The sequence below is a fragment of the Apostichopus japonicus genome, chromosome 15 (genome assembly GCF_037975245.1).
Source record: "Apostichopus japonicus isolate 1M-3 chromosome 15, ASM3797524v1, whole genome shotgun sequence".
Taxonomy (NCBI): domain Eukaryota; kingdom Metazoa; phylum Echinodermata; class Holothuroidea; order Aspidochirotida; family Stichopodidae; genus Apostichopus; species Apostichopus japonicus.
The window spans coordinates 12,683,355-12,701,748 of NC_092575.1; the positions used below are offsets into that span (position 1 = coordinate 12,683,355).

An 18,394-nucleotide genomic window follows, 5' to 3' on the forward strand; every position below is an offset into this window, starting at 1 on the left:
ATACTGGTGTAACAGTTTAATTGATGGCGTGTACCAACGTGTGGTCTCATTAATTGCCAACACCCCCACATGGTCTCATTATTGATAAAATACAGTATTTCAATTAAGTGAGAGGCCGTCTGCATATGGACACGCGGCAGTATATACTTCTGCGCATGCGTTGGAAAGAAATTTTCGTGACCAATGTACTTCAAGTCGTGAAAAATTTTGAGTCATATATGGCTTTACTATAAAAAGTGAAGGAGAATTTAACAATTTGGACAGATTCAAACATCACCCAACGAAGATTTAAGAAAATATATTAAAAAAAAGTCAGGCGAATTTATTTTCAAGTTGAATACAAAATCGATTACAAAAAAAGACGCAATTATGAAAAGTTTTTCAAAAGATAGCGTGCGTAGTGCTAGGAGGGGGCTGTTGATGTCCACATCTTCCAGTAACAGCCACGCTGGCTATCAAAATGGAGGACCAGGCAGACAGTTGTCCAGGGTTACAAGTTCAGCCTCTCAGAGAGATTCTTGGAATAAGAAGGGGGATTACATCCTCTCTCTGATCGGTTTCGCTGTCGATTTAGGAAACATTTGGAGATTCCCATACGTCTGTTACCACAACGGAGGAGGTAAGAATTACACAGCTTCTCCTTCTTCCTTCCTTTTCTTTATGTGAATGAGTGCGTGTGGGGCCGGATGAGGGTGCTGTGGGGGGGGGGGGGTGGATGGCTGGTTAGAGGAAGAGATTGAATTAGTTATAGAAGACTGGAATGGTGTGAGACAAGTATTTTTTATTTTAATATATAGAAAAAAGTTCTTGGGTTCACCTTAGTTTTGTGTGATATTATGTAACATTAGGCATAAAAGTTGAATATCTGTGCAGAATTGAGAAGGGAAGCGAAAATCATTTCGTATTGATGAAAGTAAGCAGAGATTAGACACACTAAATGTACAAAATCTTCGAATCTAGTTTGCTACATTTGATAAAAAAAAAATAAGCCTTAAAGATTAAAAAAATGTTGAAAAAGACCGACAGGTCTTGAATGTATTTCTGTTATCAAAAGAGAAAGCAATCCTGACAGTTTTAGAGGCTGGCAGGTAAGAAAACTCAAAACACAGAGAACTGGGGAATTATAAACAACCTTTACAAAAGGACAAAAGGAAAAAGACTTATTTATAGAACGGAATTTGAACCATTGACCGCCGGACCAGGGATGGTGTAGCCAGGTGGGGGTAGGGGATTGTACACCTCCCCCAGTTTTTTGTGTGAAACCCTTGAACGTGTCATTTTCATAAATAAGGAGTGTTCATTGTTTAAATAATTTTTGCAATGTAAAGTTTAAGAAAAAAAAAAGCAAAATGGTTATTAAAAAATGCCCTGTTGTTATATAAAATGATTCAAATACTGGAAATTGTGATACGGACGATCAGAAGATCCATTTTGTTGCTATGTTGTAAGTGTTGTGTGGTTTACTCCGTCAAATTAAAGTCAAAAATGTCTCACTGAGATGAAGACCGGTTACGTTTATGGTAGGCCATACGGGAAGTATAATTGCTGATTTATTGTCCGTACGAATTAAATTTTATCGGTATTAATTCTATTTAATACCGGCATTAATTCTCAGCCAATCACCATGAAAACAGGGTAGTTATTTCTGCTGAAGAAAGCAAAGTAAAACGCAATGGCACGCATGATTACAGCCAAACACAATTTCTGCAAGATTTTCGTCGAGAAGCGAAAGATACTTGTAGGTTATTGACAAATGTTGACTCCCAATCCCAATCCGATGTTTTACCAGTTCGTACAATGCTTTGAACCGTTTTGTTAATCTAAATTACGAGCATTACGCTATGAAAAGTTTGGAAGACTCCTGAATGAAGATGGATGAACTAACGGGGCAAGTTTCGCGCTTGGCACAAGAGCTGGAAACATGTAAGGAAGCTTGTCAATAATATTGCATATTATGCAATAGCGCAACTAAAGTTGCAGTGCGAACTAAACAAAGATGGTCTATTCAATTCCGGTATTAATTCTAGTTAATGCCAGTATTAATTCTAGTTAATGCCGGTATTAATTCTATTTAATGCCGGTATTAATTCTATTTAATACCGGCATATGAAGCTGCATGGTGATTGGCTGAGAATTAATGCCGGGATTAAACAGAATTAATCCCGGTAAGAATATTAATTCGTATGGACATTTAATCAGCAATTATTTCCCGTATGGCTTACCATATACGTCAGGGTGTGCGTGTGTTTTTATTTATTTATTAATTTTGTTGCCGCAATCTGAAGCTACAGCTAAAGTTGATATAAACGAAAAGGGGGAAGAGAGGTGTTGCGTTTCTTCCTGCTATTATTCGGAATAGTTGGTGATGACCCTTCAACATACACAGTAATGCACAGCGAATATTTTCATATGTGATTTTTCCAATATGCAATTTGGTAAACTGAGAAATACTGTATTGTAGGAAAAATGTTTGCAATTGACTTGAAACTTGTCCATAAATTTGTGATAAGGGAGTGGCATCTCTTGCTTGTTGATGATTTTTGACATTGATATTCTATTTCAATAAAAAGAACCCAACTTTAGCCCCAAAATTCAGCTATCTAAAAGAAACGCTATTTGAGGTGGGGGATGGGTTGGGGCGGGGAGGTTTGGAGGGGGTTACTACATATTAACTATACATGTGAAAATCATATCAGTACTTAAGGAGAGATATCAACTTTTCTCATTTTGCTCATTAAATATACAAAATGACGACCTAAATATGTAAATGAAGTCATCTTACTTACCCACAATGATCTCTCTCCCAACAACCCCCACCGTCACCACGCCCCACCCCCATGCTGTTTACATCCCATGATAATTATCCAAAGGAAATAACCCACCGGGTGGGGAGGGTGGGGGGTTCTGTATGTTGTCATTGACATTTATCATGTGTACAGAATTTAACTCGATAATTAGAATGAGTGACTCATATAATAGCGATTTTAGTTGACTTTCGATACAAAAGGAAGCTATATATTGACAATAGGAAGCTTTCTTTTTATTTGTTTTTTCCCCCGCTGATGATCAAATTATTGCATTAGAAGTGAATTCTATAGAAATCTTCATAATTGTCCGGTAAAGTTTCAGACCGGTAACAAGTCTCGAGGGACGACCTTTTGACATGTTACAGCCACACACGCTGGTTTTGTTTGTGTTGACATCAAAAAAATAACAATAAAACAAAATAAAAAACAAACAAAAACTAAGAAAGAGAAAAGGTGGATATGTAAAAGAAAATAGAAGTAAAAAAAAAGGTTAATATTATCAGGAGACGTAATAAGGAAACACTGATCAACTCTATCTTAAATGATGATGCTTTGTGTTGGTTCGAAAACGTTGTTCACTGATCTTGCTTTGGTGGTACTCTGTGGTGATTCTTTGGGTGTGGTCCTATCAAGGAGTTGTTATGTTCCATAACAACTCCCTGGTCCTATATGTATGTATTTTAGATCCTCCTGCAAGCAGGAACTCGCGAAGAAGCCATCATTGGCTTATCAAAGCCGCAAGCTGACCGAAGTCAGTCTCTTAGATTCATATTTTAACGTCCATGATTAGGAATTGTCAATTGTCGACAACTCTGTAACTGGACGACATACATTAATCTTGGAGTGACTCGAACTCGGGACCTTATATCGGGCACTGATCAACGGGACAGGAAGTGTAGGGGGTGGAGGAGGCGTGGGGGAAGGGGTGGGGAAGTGATGCATCTCCTTTTGTGCGGGCGGCAAACAATAGTAACATGTGTGCTATTCTTCGTGATATGATAAATAACGTTTCCTTTTGTGGGTGTCGCTAAATCCAATAGAGTGTTTATAAACACTAGATGGTTGCCAGGTGCCTAATGCAATATGTCAAACTCCCCAATTACTATTTTGCTCATGGGTATCTCATTAATTGTAAGAATAATAATTATAATAATTGTTCGTCTGATCTACCAGACAAATCTTTAACAACAAAAAATTAGACTCAAAATAATCTATATTTAATTGTGGATCTTAAACTATTTAAGAGACAGACCACAGTTTGTTAAATTAAATGGCATTTGCTCTGATGTTCGATCCGTTAGTACTGGTGCCCCTCAGGGATGCTGTCTATCTCCTGTCCTTTTCTGCTTATACACTAACGATTGCAGAAGTAAACACGATGTCTGTTCTATTATTAAATATGCTGATGATACAGTGATAACCGGTTACCTGCACAACGATGTTGTTGCTCCGTATGAGAAGGAAATCGAGGATTTTGTTACTTGGTGCAACCAAAACTACCTAAAATTGAATGGCAAAAAAACTAAGGAGATAGTATTTGACTTCAGAAAACAGCCACATGATCATGCTCAAATCAGGGTTAATGATGATATTGTCGAAAAGGTGCACCACTATAAATATCTAGGTACTATCATTGACTGTAAGCTTAACTTCAAAGACCAGGTTGATGCAATTAGATCAAAAGCTTGCCAACGATTGTACTTTTTACGTAAACTGAAATATTTTAATGTCGACAACACTATTCTTTTACTTTTTTTACCAGTCAGTGATACAAAGTGTGCTGACTTTTAGTATTATTTGTTTTTACGGGCTGCTTACAAAGGATTCTTCGATTAAATTAGAGAAGGTTGTAAGGGCTGCCAGCCGTACTATAGGGAGGGATATTTGTTTAAAAACTATTTATGAACTCTACATTGATATGGTGCACCAGAAAACCCATGGAATATTAAAAGACCATACACATCCTCTTTTCGAAAACTATGTATTCTGCCGTTCAGGCAGCAGACTTCGCATGCCACGGTCTAAGAATAACAGATTCAGGTTTTCCTTTGTACCCAATTCTGTTTCTCTTTTCAACCTGAGGGCTGTTAGATAGGTTTCTTTTGTTTTATAATCTTGTTTATATATGTATATATGTGTATATTTTTCTCACATGTATGGATATTGTTGCTGTTGATATTCTTACCTTTTCATTCAACTTCTCTGTGTTTTGTTTATACTAATATTTTACTGTATTCTGTATGTAACTTTATAACTTTGATTTTTATGTGTTTTGCTGCAGGGCGACAAATTTCCATATCTTATGGACGAAATAAATAAATATCTATCTATCTATCTATCCATCCATCCATCCATCCATCCATCCATCCATCCATCCATCCATCCATCCATCCATCCATCCATCCATCCATCCATCCATCCATCCATCCATCCATCCATCCATCCATCCATCCATCCATCCATCCATCCATCCATCCATCCATCCATCCATCCATCCATCCATCCATCCATCCATCCATCCATCCATCCATCCATCCATCCATCCATCCATCCATCCATCCATCCATCCATCCATCCATCCATCCATCCATCCATCCATCCATCCATCCATCCATCCATCCATCCATCCATCCATCCATCCATCCATCCATCCATCCATCCATCCATCCATCCATCCATCCATCCATCCATCCATCCATCCATCCATCCATCCATCCATCCATCCATCCATCCATCCATCCATCCATCCATCCATCCATCCATCCATCCATCCATCCATCCATCCATCCATCCATCCATCCATCCATCCATCCATCCATCCATCCATCCATCCATCCATCCATCCATCCATCCATCCATCCATCCATCCATCCATCCATCCATCCATCCATCCATCCATCCATCCATCCATCCATCCATCCATCCATCCATCCATCCATCCATCCATCCATCCATCCATCCATCCATCCATCCATCCATCCATCCATCCATCCATCCATCCATCCATCCATCCATCCATCCATCCATCCATCCATCCATCCATCCATCCATCCATCCATCCATCCATCCATCCATCTAAACGCTTTTCTAGCCATACTTATAATTAACATATCGCACAATGCATATATATATCTACGAATTTAGGAATGACGTGAGTTGGACTGTCATTTTATTCACTGGAAAGGCCTTGAACAAACTTGTGGGATTTCAAATAGGCATCAAATTACAAACCGTTTTGTTCAACAGAAACAGCCAGGGAAAATCTGTAAGACTTTTCTCAATTATTTATGAAATTGAGTTCTAAAAAAAACATCGTTTATTTTTATTCTTATTTTTTAGGGGCGTTCCTTGTACCGTACGTGCTGATGGCGTTACTATGCGGTATACCTCTTTTTTACCTCGAGCTGGCTTTGGGTCAATATCAACAAACCGGGTCAATCACCGTCTGGACTCGGCTTTGCCCTATCTTTGAAGGTAAACTATATATATATATATATATATATATATATATATATATATATATATATATATATATATATATAATATATTTTTTGTACAATTTACTATTAAAATGTTATTTATCTATGAATGGTTTACCAGCGAACCTCTCATAGCCCACTAGTGTTTTAACTGGAGTGTATTTTTTGTACAATTTATTATTAAAATGTTATATATCTATGAAGGGTTTACCAGCAAACCTCTCATAGCCCACAAGTGTTTACTAGATTACAATTTTGTATATTCATTTCCATTGGCGCATAAATAATATAATTTTTTCCTGTGAAAATGCTGAATTGTTCATTACTGTTAATAAATATTTACTTTGTAAACACAAAACATTTGTCATGATTTTTATTTCAAGTATTTTCAGATTTTCGTTCAAGGGACAAAGTTTTCCAACAGTCTTCATATTTATATTGTATTATCTCATTATCTTTATTTGGTGCTTATAAGAGACAATTTATTCAGGTTTTTGATGAAATTCGCTAGTGAATTGGAGTAGAGTACACTGAAATGCTGGTTAGTACATTAAAATTAACTTTGCCAAAACCGTCTTAGCTGACATTTCTTTTTTTCTTTAAAAATATTTGAAATTTAGAATCTTCCCTTATCTTCCGGAAATGTTGTATTTGTTTTCAGAAAAAGTTCAGATGACCAATTTTTCAATATTATCTTGTGTAGGTGATTTTCATTAAAATATCAGAAAATGCTTAAATGCAATAAATTGGAAGTATTTGCAACCACGTTATATATATATATATATATATATATATATATATATATATATATATATATATATATATATATATATATATATATATATATATATATATATATATATATATATATATATATACCAGATATTGATTCAAAATGCGGTGTGCTATTTTCTCATAAAGAAAAGTAAGATTAAATACATATTAAGTCTAATGTAGAGTATTTATCGGGTAGGAAGAGTTATATTTGACTTATCATAGAAGAACGCGATGCAATATTCTAAGCATCCTGGTGAAACTTGCATTCAATTCATATATATATCGTCTTCGAGATTACAACATATATGAAGCTTACAAGTATTGTATACCAAAAGTGAACTTGAAGCAAACAGACTTGATGTCGTATGTGGATGATACACAATGGAAAATCTGTTTTATACCTTTTTCTTTAAAATATTTATGTATAGGTTAACAACACATGAAACACTTCAGCCATTTGGGGGCATCAGTAACTAAATCACATCTCCTAAATGAAGGTTAAAACCCAATATGATCGAAGGTCAAACGATAAACTGACAACATAAGGGGGGGGGAGGGAACGTTTAGCTTCAATTTTACTTATGCATACCGTGAATTTTAATTCAATTCAATTCAATCTTAACGGTGTCCATATCCCGAAAACGCGATGTATGAGTTGAATGCACATTTTACCGGGTAAGTTCTTCTTTCATAAGACAAAATGAAATATCCTCTGGACTCTCCCTTTAAGCTCACGTCCTCGTCTCCCATCCCGAGTTTTGTGAAAATCTTTAAAAGTACCCATTTTCATCAATTAAAAGTATCTTTTGGGTGGTCAAGGTAGGAGGAGGGGAAGGAACACATTGATCTGACTTAAAGACGTACCCATTTATAATTTAAAAGTGCCAGTTTGATGAAATCAATACTACATAAAAATGATAACATGAGAATTCAAACTTGCTCCTGTTATTGAAACTTTAAAAAAAATATATATATACATCAAAAGTGATCTTTTAAAGTATCCTTTTGTCTAAAGGATAGTCGACCCAAACATAATTCATTTTGGAATCTCTAATATTAAAAATGATCAATAGATATATTTTCCTTTGTTTTCAGGGGTTGGCTACGCCATTGTACTATAGTTAATATATTTATATCTTTATATTACAATATCGTAATTGCCTGGGCCCTTTACTACAGATATATTTTCCTTTGTTTTCAGTGGTTGGCTATGCCATTGTACTAGTTAATATATTTATATCTTTATATTACAATACCGTAATTGCCTGGGCCCTTTACTACATATATATTTTCCTTTGTTTTCAGGGGTTGGCTACGCCATTGTACTAGTTAATATATTTATATCTTTATATTACAATACCGTAATTGCCTGGGCCCTTTACTACAGATATATTTTCCTTTGTTTTCAGGGGTTGGCTATGCCATTGTACTAGTTAATGTATTTATATCTTTATATTACAATACCGTAATTGCCTGGGCCCTTTACTACCTCATGAGCACCTTTACGTCAGCGGAACTTCCTTGGACCAGCTGTGACCATTCATGGAACACTGAAAAGTGTTTCAGTTCTTATCAACATGCAGACAACATCTCGAGAATACTACAAAATGAAACCGTCTCACCCGCAGCAGAATTTTTTGAGTAAGTCAAGTTATTTGATAATTAGTTTGAAACAAAGTGGAATATTCTTACCTTTCAGAATTGTTACAAATCTTGTCATTTAAGCGTCAATTGAGCCAGACTTTTTCTTTTAGCAGGCCATATGCTTTCTTAAAATGTTTCTGAAAACAAAAATTCTGGCAATTGTGTTTACACATTTTTACAATTACAACCGGTTCTCTCTCTCTAATGCAATCAATTATCAGATACATGTTCCAATTTTCCCCTTGCATTATTCTGCTGTAACTAGACCGGAGCGGCCGGTGCGGCCGGTGTAAACTCCCGGCCCCGGCCAGGTATCAATGACTAGTCTTACATATTCCCTAGCTAGGGTAGAAAAATGTAGACACGTCTTCAGTCTCTCATCATCATGTGTGATTTATATTCTGGTAACTTCTCTATTTCTCTCAATTTAAATAGACGCAAAGTGCTTAATCTTCATTTATCATCTGGCCTCGAAGAGATAGGACTGATCAAATGGGACCTGATGCTTTGCCTGTTAGCTGTTTACCTCATTGTCTATTTTTCGCTCTGGAAGGGGATCAAAGGATCTGGAAAGGTTGGTTTTGTAATGCAATAATACAAACTTAAAAAAAAACTTTTATGTATTTCCAAGTCTGACGTTTGCTCACACGCATGCGTAGATTATCGATTTTAAAATGCATCGTATATGTTTGGACACACGAGTTGATAACATTTGTAGTGATATTCATGTTTCAGAAAAAAAAACTCGATCTTTACACCGATTACCGGCGTCGGAAAGGGGGTGGGGTAGGGAGGATTAAATCAGGGGGTGGGGTATGGGAGGGTCATGAACTTCACCGGGTAGGCAACCGTAGGTGTGACGGAGGACTTACTTTCACAGTATTTTCACTCAAAATTTGAGGAGTTTGTGTCCCTGTGCCCCGAGACTTCTCCGCCTCCTGTTTTCTGAAAATGACCGCGTGTAGATTGCCATAAAAAGGTAACATACTTATCATGAACGAGACAGCACTCGATAAATTCTTCACAAACATAGAATTTCTCTTTTAAGGTATAACAAGGGGTGCTTAACGGGTTTATGGCAAAAGTTGGAGGACGCGTGCTCCCCCACCCCCACCCCACCCCACCCAATCCCCACCTCTTTCTACCGCTACGCCTCCCATAATAACGAGAGAAAAAATAAGTTGTTTGCAAACAAGTTTTTTTTTCGACGAAAATTGATACAACCAACGGCATGTTTTCTGTTTCTAGGTTGTTTGGGTCACAGCAACCCTGCCATACATTTGCCTCCTGGTATTACTGATTCGTGGGATAACGTTAGAGGGCGCTAGTGATGGTATTATTTACTACCTAAAACCACGATGGGAACTTCTCTTGGATGCAGGGGTAAGCTTATGTAATGGATGTATTTGAAAGTAAAAACAATTCTTGTTAATAAATGATTATTTCATTACTTGTGGTGTTCATACCTTTTGCCTTACATGTGACTACGTAAGCATGACATCATCATTCAATAATATATGGTTAGTGTACAGTTTGTTATATTCTTGTAACTACCTCAGAGGGCAAAAAAAGGGCCTTTAAAATTCAAAAGGATGGCTTTATTTATCTTAGATCTCAGATAAAAATAAACTGCTGCATTATAAAGGGAAATATGCGATCTCAAAGCAGTTAATTCAAAATGACTAGAATGATGTAAATATTGCGTAATAATGGGACAGATTTTATCATCTGCCAAATTGTGACAAACTTAAGTGAAGCATTTAAAACATTACGTGTAGTTAAAGATGAGTTTATAATGCTTGATCCAGAATAGGAACAAACCGATGTGATATGTGTATAGGCCTATACGGGTAGGTATTTGTTTTGCACAACTTCGGGTGGGTGGGGGAAGGGGAGGGGTTGGGAGTAGCACGTCATGAAGTAACTCTTTCATTGTGTTGTTTAAAATCATTTAGAGTTTTACTATACAGAAGATGAAGCCAATACGTTTATAACATACATATAATTTTTTAACTTCCAAGACATCTTCAAACGACATGATAGAATTATTTTCTCTAGCTATAAATGAGTTATTGCATGGTATATTTAATATTACCAAACTCTGATTTCCATTTCTACGTAAAGGTTTGGGTGGCAGCAGCAGCTCAAGTATTCTTCTCATTAGGGCCTGGATTTGGTGTACTTCTTGCATTTGCCAGTTATAATAAACTTCACAACAACTGTTACAGGTAATTAGAAACCTTATTTCTTGAACTTAAAATTGCCATCCTTCTCATTAGTCTCATTTTCCCTTCCTCTCTTCACCGTACATTCGTTTATACCTATACCACATCGTTCTTTGCTGCTTATGATCATAACATTTCGCATTTTCTTCAAGTTTGATGATATTTCGTCTGCTTATAAAAGTAAAAATCTTATTCATCTTATTGTCATCTAAATAATAACAAGTACTTTTTCATGCATTACAGAGACACGATAGTTGTCAGCGTCGTTAACTGTTTAACCAGTTTCTTCTCCGGGTTTGCCATATTTTCTTTCCTTGGTTACATGGCACTCAAACAGAATACAAGTGTCAAAAATGTCGCCACAGACGGTAAGAAAGTAATATCGTAATCATATCACAAATGTGACTTAAAAAAAAATTATTTAGGAAAATATCGAAAGATCACATGAAATTATCATAGCTATATGTGGTAGATAAAGTTTACTGCTTCATTATAGGTTTAAACCTTTTTTTAAGTTTCTCACAACAATTTCGCCAGGAAAAAAAAAATAGATACAAGCGTGGCATGTCTGTATTGATATGGGACCGAAAGGGGACAAGGAAGTGATATAGGGTGTGAGATGGGGGTGAGATAGGGTGTGATATAGGGTGTGACATATATGGTGTGATATAGGGTGTATTATAGGGTGTGCTTTAGGGTGTGATATTGTATGTGAGATAGGGTGTGAGATAGGGTGTGATATAGGGTGTGTTATAGGGTGTTCTTTAGGGTGTGATATAGCGTGTGAGATAGGGTGGGAGATAGGGTGTGATATAGGGTGTGATATATGATCTGATATAGGGAGTGATATAGGGTGTGAGATAGGGTGTGATATAGGGTGTGATTTAGTGTGTGAGATAGGGTGTGATAACAACTATTTTTAATATGTTGTGTGGGTTTAAAAGTGTGTTTGTATTGGCTTTATCTTAAGAGAAGATCCAATACTTGCTAACCGTTTCTTTTTACCATGCAGGACCAGGTCTAGTCTTCATAGCATACCCAGAAGCCATTGCTACTTTGCCTTGGTCACATCTTTGGTCAATACTGTTATTCATTATGCTCATAACTCTTGGCCTAGACAGCACAGTAAGTGGAAACGAGATTTAACTTTCAGAAAAATATGCAATTACTTTTATATGGCTCGAAACAATGCTTAACAGATGTTAAATATGTTCTAAGGCGTGTTTTTCTGCAGTGACTCAACCAAATATATAGTTTGGTTTATAATTGTTTCATATTCCACTTTTTCCTATCGATTTTTAACGATGATAATAATGAGATTGTCAATATACAGAGAAACAGCCATATTTCCCTCTGTTTTTTTGGGCTTGCCTTAAATAAATAAACAGTAGGGTAAAGAAACTGGGGTTAAGAGGTCATTATACCTCCTAGTCCCGCCGCTATCCGTAATGTACTATATAAGAGACAAGAATTAGAAGGAAATAATTCCACGAACACCTGTTTAGAGTATTCCGTTTCAGGTTTTTATTTTGTCGTTGAACATCGCTACAACAATATTCCAAACTGTTTCGACGACCAGGGCTTTCGTCTCTCCCCCTCTTCCCCCCCCCCCTTCGTCAGTGTTCTCATTTCCTCTTGGCGTCCTCTGTACCTCAAATTACAACAGTAAAATCTCTCCCTAAAGGCGGCCACTCATGTATAAGAGCACGAACAAGTAAATTTATGCAAATTCGCAGGCAAGAGCCCAGTTTAGAAAACCGTGGTAAAACATTAGTTTTTTTTCAATTAGGCTATAAAAAATGGTATAAATTGTTTAATTGAGAATATATTTTATCAGAACATCGTAATATCGGAAGTTCATGCCTTATGAATATACCTTTATCGACAAAGAGGGTTTTCATTTCTGTTTTTCTTATCGTTTTTTCTTTTTATAGTTTGGAGGATTAGAATCAGTTATTACTGCTTTCTCAGATAAATTCCCGGTCAAGATTGGAGGACATCGTGAACTGTTCGTCGGGGGACTGGTGGCTCTCAGTTTTACCGGCGCATTATCTACTGTTACTTACGTAAGTCCTCTTATCAACATGAACGCGAGATAAACTAACCACATAACGTCAGACACACACACACACACTCTTTGTTTGCTTCAAAGTTATAAAAACTATCTGCAAATAGAATAAAAATTCCATTTATGCAGCTAAGGAAATGGTGTCTCTATGTTATATATATTTCGTCAACATTCTTGCTAAGGACTGATAAGAAACCAATCTTGCGTATCATAATATCTACAGTCATAAGTAGAAAAGTACGCTAGAGCTAACTTATTGCTATAAATTGTGATTATTATTAAATAAACAAGAGCGCTATACAGGCCGAGGGGTCAGGCCGGGTAGTACAAGGAGCCGTGCACGTCCCCCTCTCCCCTCCCCTCCCCCTTGCAGAGTACCGTTCATCACCTCCCTCAGGCCAAAGTCTTGTGCACTGAAGATTCAGGACACAGTTATTGTTCCTCTCCTGAAATTATTTGTGCCCCTCCAAATCAGAATTCCTTGCTACGGTGCTGGCACCATAGCTTAAATTCCTGAGGCATATTTAGACTATAAACAATGTTCATAATTACGTCTAAACGCAAGGTTCTGCTAATAATTACTTTTGAATTTGTGTGAAGTTGCAAGCCTGCAGGGGGAGGGAATACAACTCCACGACCCAGGATCCACACCAGGGCTTCCTTGGTCACGGAGGAATGGTCTAATTTCTGCCCCGCCTGAATGTTCAAGTTCCCCGACTGACGTTACGGTCTATGTAGTCCCCCCTCCCCTCCCTCCCCTCCCTCGCCCCTTGCCATATGCACGTCTGTCAACTCTTGTTTTACTTTTTTCAATAACAGGGAGGTCAATATGTCATCCAGTTTCTGGATACATATGGTGCGGGGACAACCCTCCTGATAATCGTCATTCTATATATGGTGTCAGGCGATTTATGAATGATATCTACAGTATGTTAGGCTTGAAGCCTAGTCTCTACTGGGTCGTCTGCTGGTGTTTCGTGAGCCCGGCATTTTTGATAGTAAGTACGATAAGCTTTAACTAAATCTATCTTCTTGTATATATAGGCCCCTCGGGTTTGTCAGAAACTGGGGTTATTGTTAGACATTTTCAACGGAATGGTGAGTTGTCGTTAATTGTAGCCGCCTAATTTGTCACGATTGAGTAGTTAGCTAACATGCATAATAACTAGGTTGTGCTTAACGAACTTTATTCATTTTACATTAAGCTAAGCAGTAAAAATCAATTAATTATTACCTATAACTTAAACTTGAACAATATGAAATCCCGTTCAAACATAACGACGACTGTATAGGTTCCGTTCAATTTATAAATTTGAACACTGATTGCAATATCAAGTGAGCTATTAAATAACATTGTTATCATTTATTGTAGGAATTTATTTGATACTTTAAATCATTGTTATAACTAACTTTTCCTTTGTGTTATCTCGACGTTGAATAAGCTGTGTAGCTCGCCCCCCCCCCCAGTTGTGCATCAGTATAGCGGGAGGCCCCCTTTTGGTCGAGGCCCCGGCTCAGCACGGTCCGAGCCTATAGGAGTTACACTTCTACTGACCCCCTCCTCCCCTCGCCGCCAGGACCCCTTCAACGGTATATCCCATGTTTTGATAACAACATGACTGTAACTACTTTTGTAGTAACAGTGAATGCACAGTTAATTTACACTATAACATTCCCATATATATTCAAGTCGGATCATTGACTGATTGATAATTTCTGGGCTGTGTTTTATGCTGACTCATCATAATTAAATAGCCTAACACAGGCATATTAGTAGTTTACATTCTAAAATCCTACTCTATACAGCGATAGTATACATTCTGCATTTTACATAGGTCAATACTTCAAATAACCAAAAGCACAAATTGATAGAGGCCTCAGTATATCAATATACTATTATATCACTTTTGAAGTGAATGTCCTGTTCCTCGTACCTATACAGTTTGTCGTGATCTTCAGCCTGTTATCGTACACACCGCTGCAGTTTAATGGGTACGTCTACCCGAAGTGGTCTGTCATATTAGGATGGTGTCTCGCATCTTCCTCCATAGCCTGTGTCGCAGTTTTTGCAACTTATAAGTTCCTGATTACTCCTGGATCCTTTACCGAGGTAAGCACATAATTAAATAGTTAAGCTCACCCGAAATAGTTCCGGTTTCTGCTGAGTTATCAACGTCAAATATAGTGGCCTGTTTTAGTTTGGGCTATTTTTTCCTCGAGGTTTGGCTTTCAATCAGAAACATAAGGAAATCCTTATCCAAGGGCGTAGGAACCGGGGGGGGGGGGGCTGGGGGGGGGGGGGGGGCGCCAGCCCCCCAGTGAAAAATGTGGAGGGGCGGAAGTATCATTCCGCCCCCCCCGGTCGGCAAGTCAGAAAACCCCTTTTTCATTTCTAAATGAGAAAAAAAATCTCATTTGGAGCACCAAATTGCATCTAAGGCCAGGTGAAAATACAAAATTAAGTTTACAAAATGGAGTGGGTATTGAAGTGTGCTATATAGCACCAAATTGCATCTGAGGCCAAGGGCGTAGGAACCGAGGGGGCTGGGGGGCGCCAGCCCCCCCAGTGAAAAATGTGGAGGGGCGGAAGTATCATTCCGCCCCCCCCCCCCGGTTCGCAGGTCAGAAAACCCCTTTTTCATTTCCAAATGAGAAAAAAAAATCTCATTTGGAGCACCAAATTGCATCTAAGGCCAGGTGAAAATACAAAATTAAGTTTACAAAATGGAGTGAGTGTTGAAGTGTGCTATATTGCACCAAATTGCATCTGAGGCCACCTGGAAATGCAAAAAATTCCAAAGGGGAGGGGGACACCCCTCCCCTTAGACCCCTCCCCCAGGCCGGCCATCAGTCTTCAGCCCCCCACTCAAAAGTACCTTCCTACGCCACTGTCTGAGGCCACCTGGAAATGCAAAAAAATCCAAAGGGGAGGGGGACACCCCTCCCCTTAGACCCCTCCCCAGGCCGGCCATCGGTCTTCAGCCCCCCCACTCAAAAATACCTTCCTACGCCACTGTCCTTATCATAAGGTTACCAAACAGATATCCGTGAAACATATATGCAAGTGTAATCAGTATGGTATTGGGTAACTTTTAATATACACCCAGGGTCCTCAAACTTTCTTTACTTGTTGAACCCAATTTTTTCTCCTTGACCATCTTGGCGACCATCCAGTGGGTGGTGTTGGGGGTTAAGGACGGGGCCTGGAGCAGGAGGTATCCCCCTCATTATTTCATAATATTTTATTTGATTGAGGGTTACTAATCGTAAACTGGTGTCATGTTTTGCAACTTTTGAAGTAATTTATGTTTCAGATTTTTTCCCTCTGATTTCACTATAATATCAGCAATGCTCTTTTTCTTCCAATAGTTTTGGCGACCCAATACAATATTTGATATTCGTCAGCGGGGTTTGCAATGTTAATTGTTTTGTATTTTTGCTCATTTCAGCGACTGGATATAATCATGAAACCAGAGAGTGAGCCTGATCACGTGACCGACAAACGAGACACGCCATTGGCGGCAGAGTATGTCTAAATGCTACAATGTGTAGATAGACTCATTACGATGTATAAATGAGTAACATACAAGGGGAGGGAGAGGAATTCTTAGCAGCCTACTTTAGCAATAGCTGTTCCCTTCCACTCCCCCCCCCCCCCGGCAAAATCCCCAACCCCAAATCACCACCAAGTTTCCCCTACGGAATTCATGGTTAACTTGCTGCAAGCGACGAGTCGATAAACTGAGGGCCACTAACAGTAGATAGCATACACCGCATCCCCCTCCCCTTACTTTCTCGTAAAATGTTTATGTATGCTATGCCACTATTAGATCATCGGTTATATATATGACAATATTGATGGCTAGATTGCCACGTATCTATTGTGTCGAAGATATATATATTCCCTCATTAGCATGTTGAAATCAACAGGAAGGGCGTAACTGAATTCATGTATGATATCTGTTTCCAGCGGATAAGTTTTTTGATACTTTCGATCATTACTTTATTTATCAATGATATTAATGAAAATAATGGTGAAACCTTCTCATTTTTTTCATCAGCAGCTTTAACCGTTTTATGTAGTATATCCTATTTCGAAACGCACAGAATCACCTTAGATTGTCAAAAAAAATTAACTAATTAATCGATATACTTTAAGATTCTATTGTGATTCCTTGTGACGTAACTTTTGTATGGAATACATCCACGTTCAGCTCAAAACTTACAGATATATATATAACTTACAAAAGAAAAATTATATTGGAAATATTTTAGAAATAAAATCACATATCTTCAATGTGGGTGGGGGTGCATGTGGCATTATTTCTGTACAGGCTATCTTGTATATTTAGAACACACGATAGCGGTAAGCTTCTCTAGTAACACAATCATCATTAGGAAAAAAGAGGATCAAGGATCATGGATTGCGTACTTCCACTAAACTCTTAAAACAATACATTGCTGTACGTCACGAAGACAAAATGACAAGCTTAAATGAGAGTGAAGCTACATTGATTCAGGACTATGTAGCCATGACACATAAAACAAAAAGACAAACCTTTCAGGCAACGGTAAAATACACGCATATCGCAAAGTACATGACTGGCGTAAAACCTCAGCCTGGCGCAGAGATGCCAACCTCTTGACACACACAAAAAAACAGACTGAATATCCTAAAAAATTAGATTTTGGAGAGAAAAATCAGATTTTCACGAAAACTCGACACTACGTTGGCCCCGGGCCAGTAAAATGTTTTACTGGTAAGAACGGGCAAGTAAAATGGTTGCTTTTTCATTAACATTTAATGAGAAAATTGTAAAGCTGCAGATTCCGCGTATTTCCCGCCTATGTAGGCTCGTTGTTCAACGTGTTTGGGGGGTTACTTGTACATGCTTCTATGCGATTCCGCTTCCTTTTTTTTTTGAAAGATGAAAAATCGTATTTTCAAGAGGCAATATCGTATTTCACTTGTTTATAGTACTTTAAAATACGATAAAATCGTACTGGTTTGCATCTCTGCTGGCGCATACTACATTTCTACGCAATAAATAACACTCGATACACACCTGTATGGATAATTTCTTTCATACGGCGCTCCATATTACCTAGCACATCATAGAATCGACTGGCCAACTCTATGAAGGGTACACTATTCATATATTTATGATGAATGTATAAACAAAACAGTAAATTTCTTATGCTTGTTTACAGTCTATGGAAAGGCTAACCACTTGATAGAGATTGTGAGATTCTATGTAGTAACTTTTCAGAAGAGAACTGACATCTAGGGTGCTAACCACATGTACAGACATAAGCACATGTGGTGGCGGGTGGGGTTCAACATTTACGTGTCAGTATTAAATATAATTATGTCACTGTTTATAGACTAGTTTG

At 37.9% G+C, this 18,394-nt stretch overlaps 1 protein-coding gene across 1 annotated transcript; it reads left to right on the plus strand.

The window, feature by feature from the left end:
- Positions 1–235: 235 nt before the first annotated feature.
- On the plus strand, positions 236–18,314 carry LOC139981036 (sodium-dependent serotonin transporter-like). Its single transcript, XM_071993142.1, is given in 13 exon segments — positions 236–619; positions 6,147–6,281; positions 8,473–8,704; positions 9,143–9,281; positions 9,956–10,090; positions 10,832–10,935; positions 11,176–11,300; positions 11,945–12,057; positions 12,867–12,998; positions 13,820–13,889; positions 13,892–13,998; positions 14,943–15,110; positions 16,450–18,314. Coding segments are annotated over 13 exon segments (1,797 nt in total). The 5' UTR covers positions 236–369; the 3' UTR covers positions 16,537–18,314.
- The last annotated feature ends 80 nt before the right edge of the window (positions 18,315–18,394 follow it).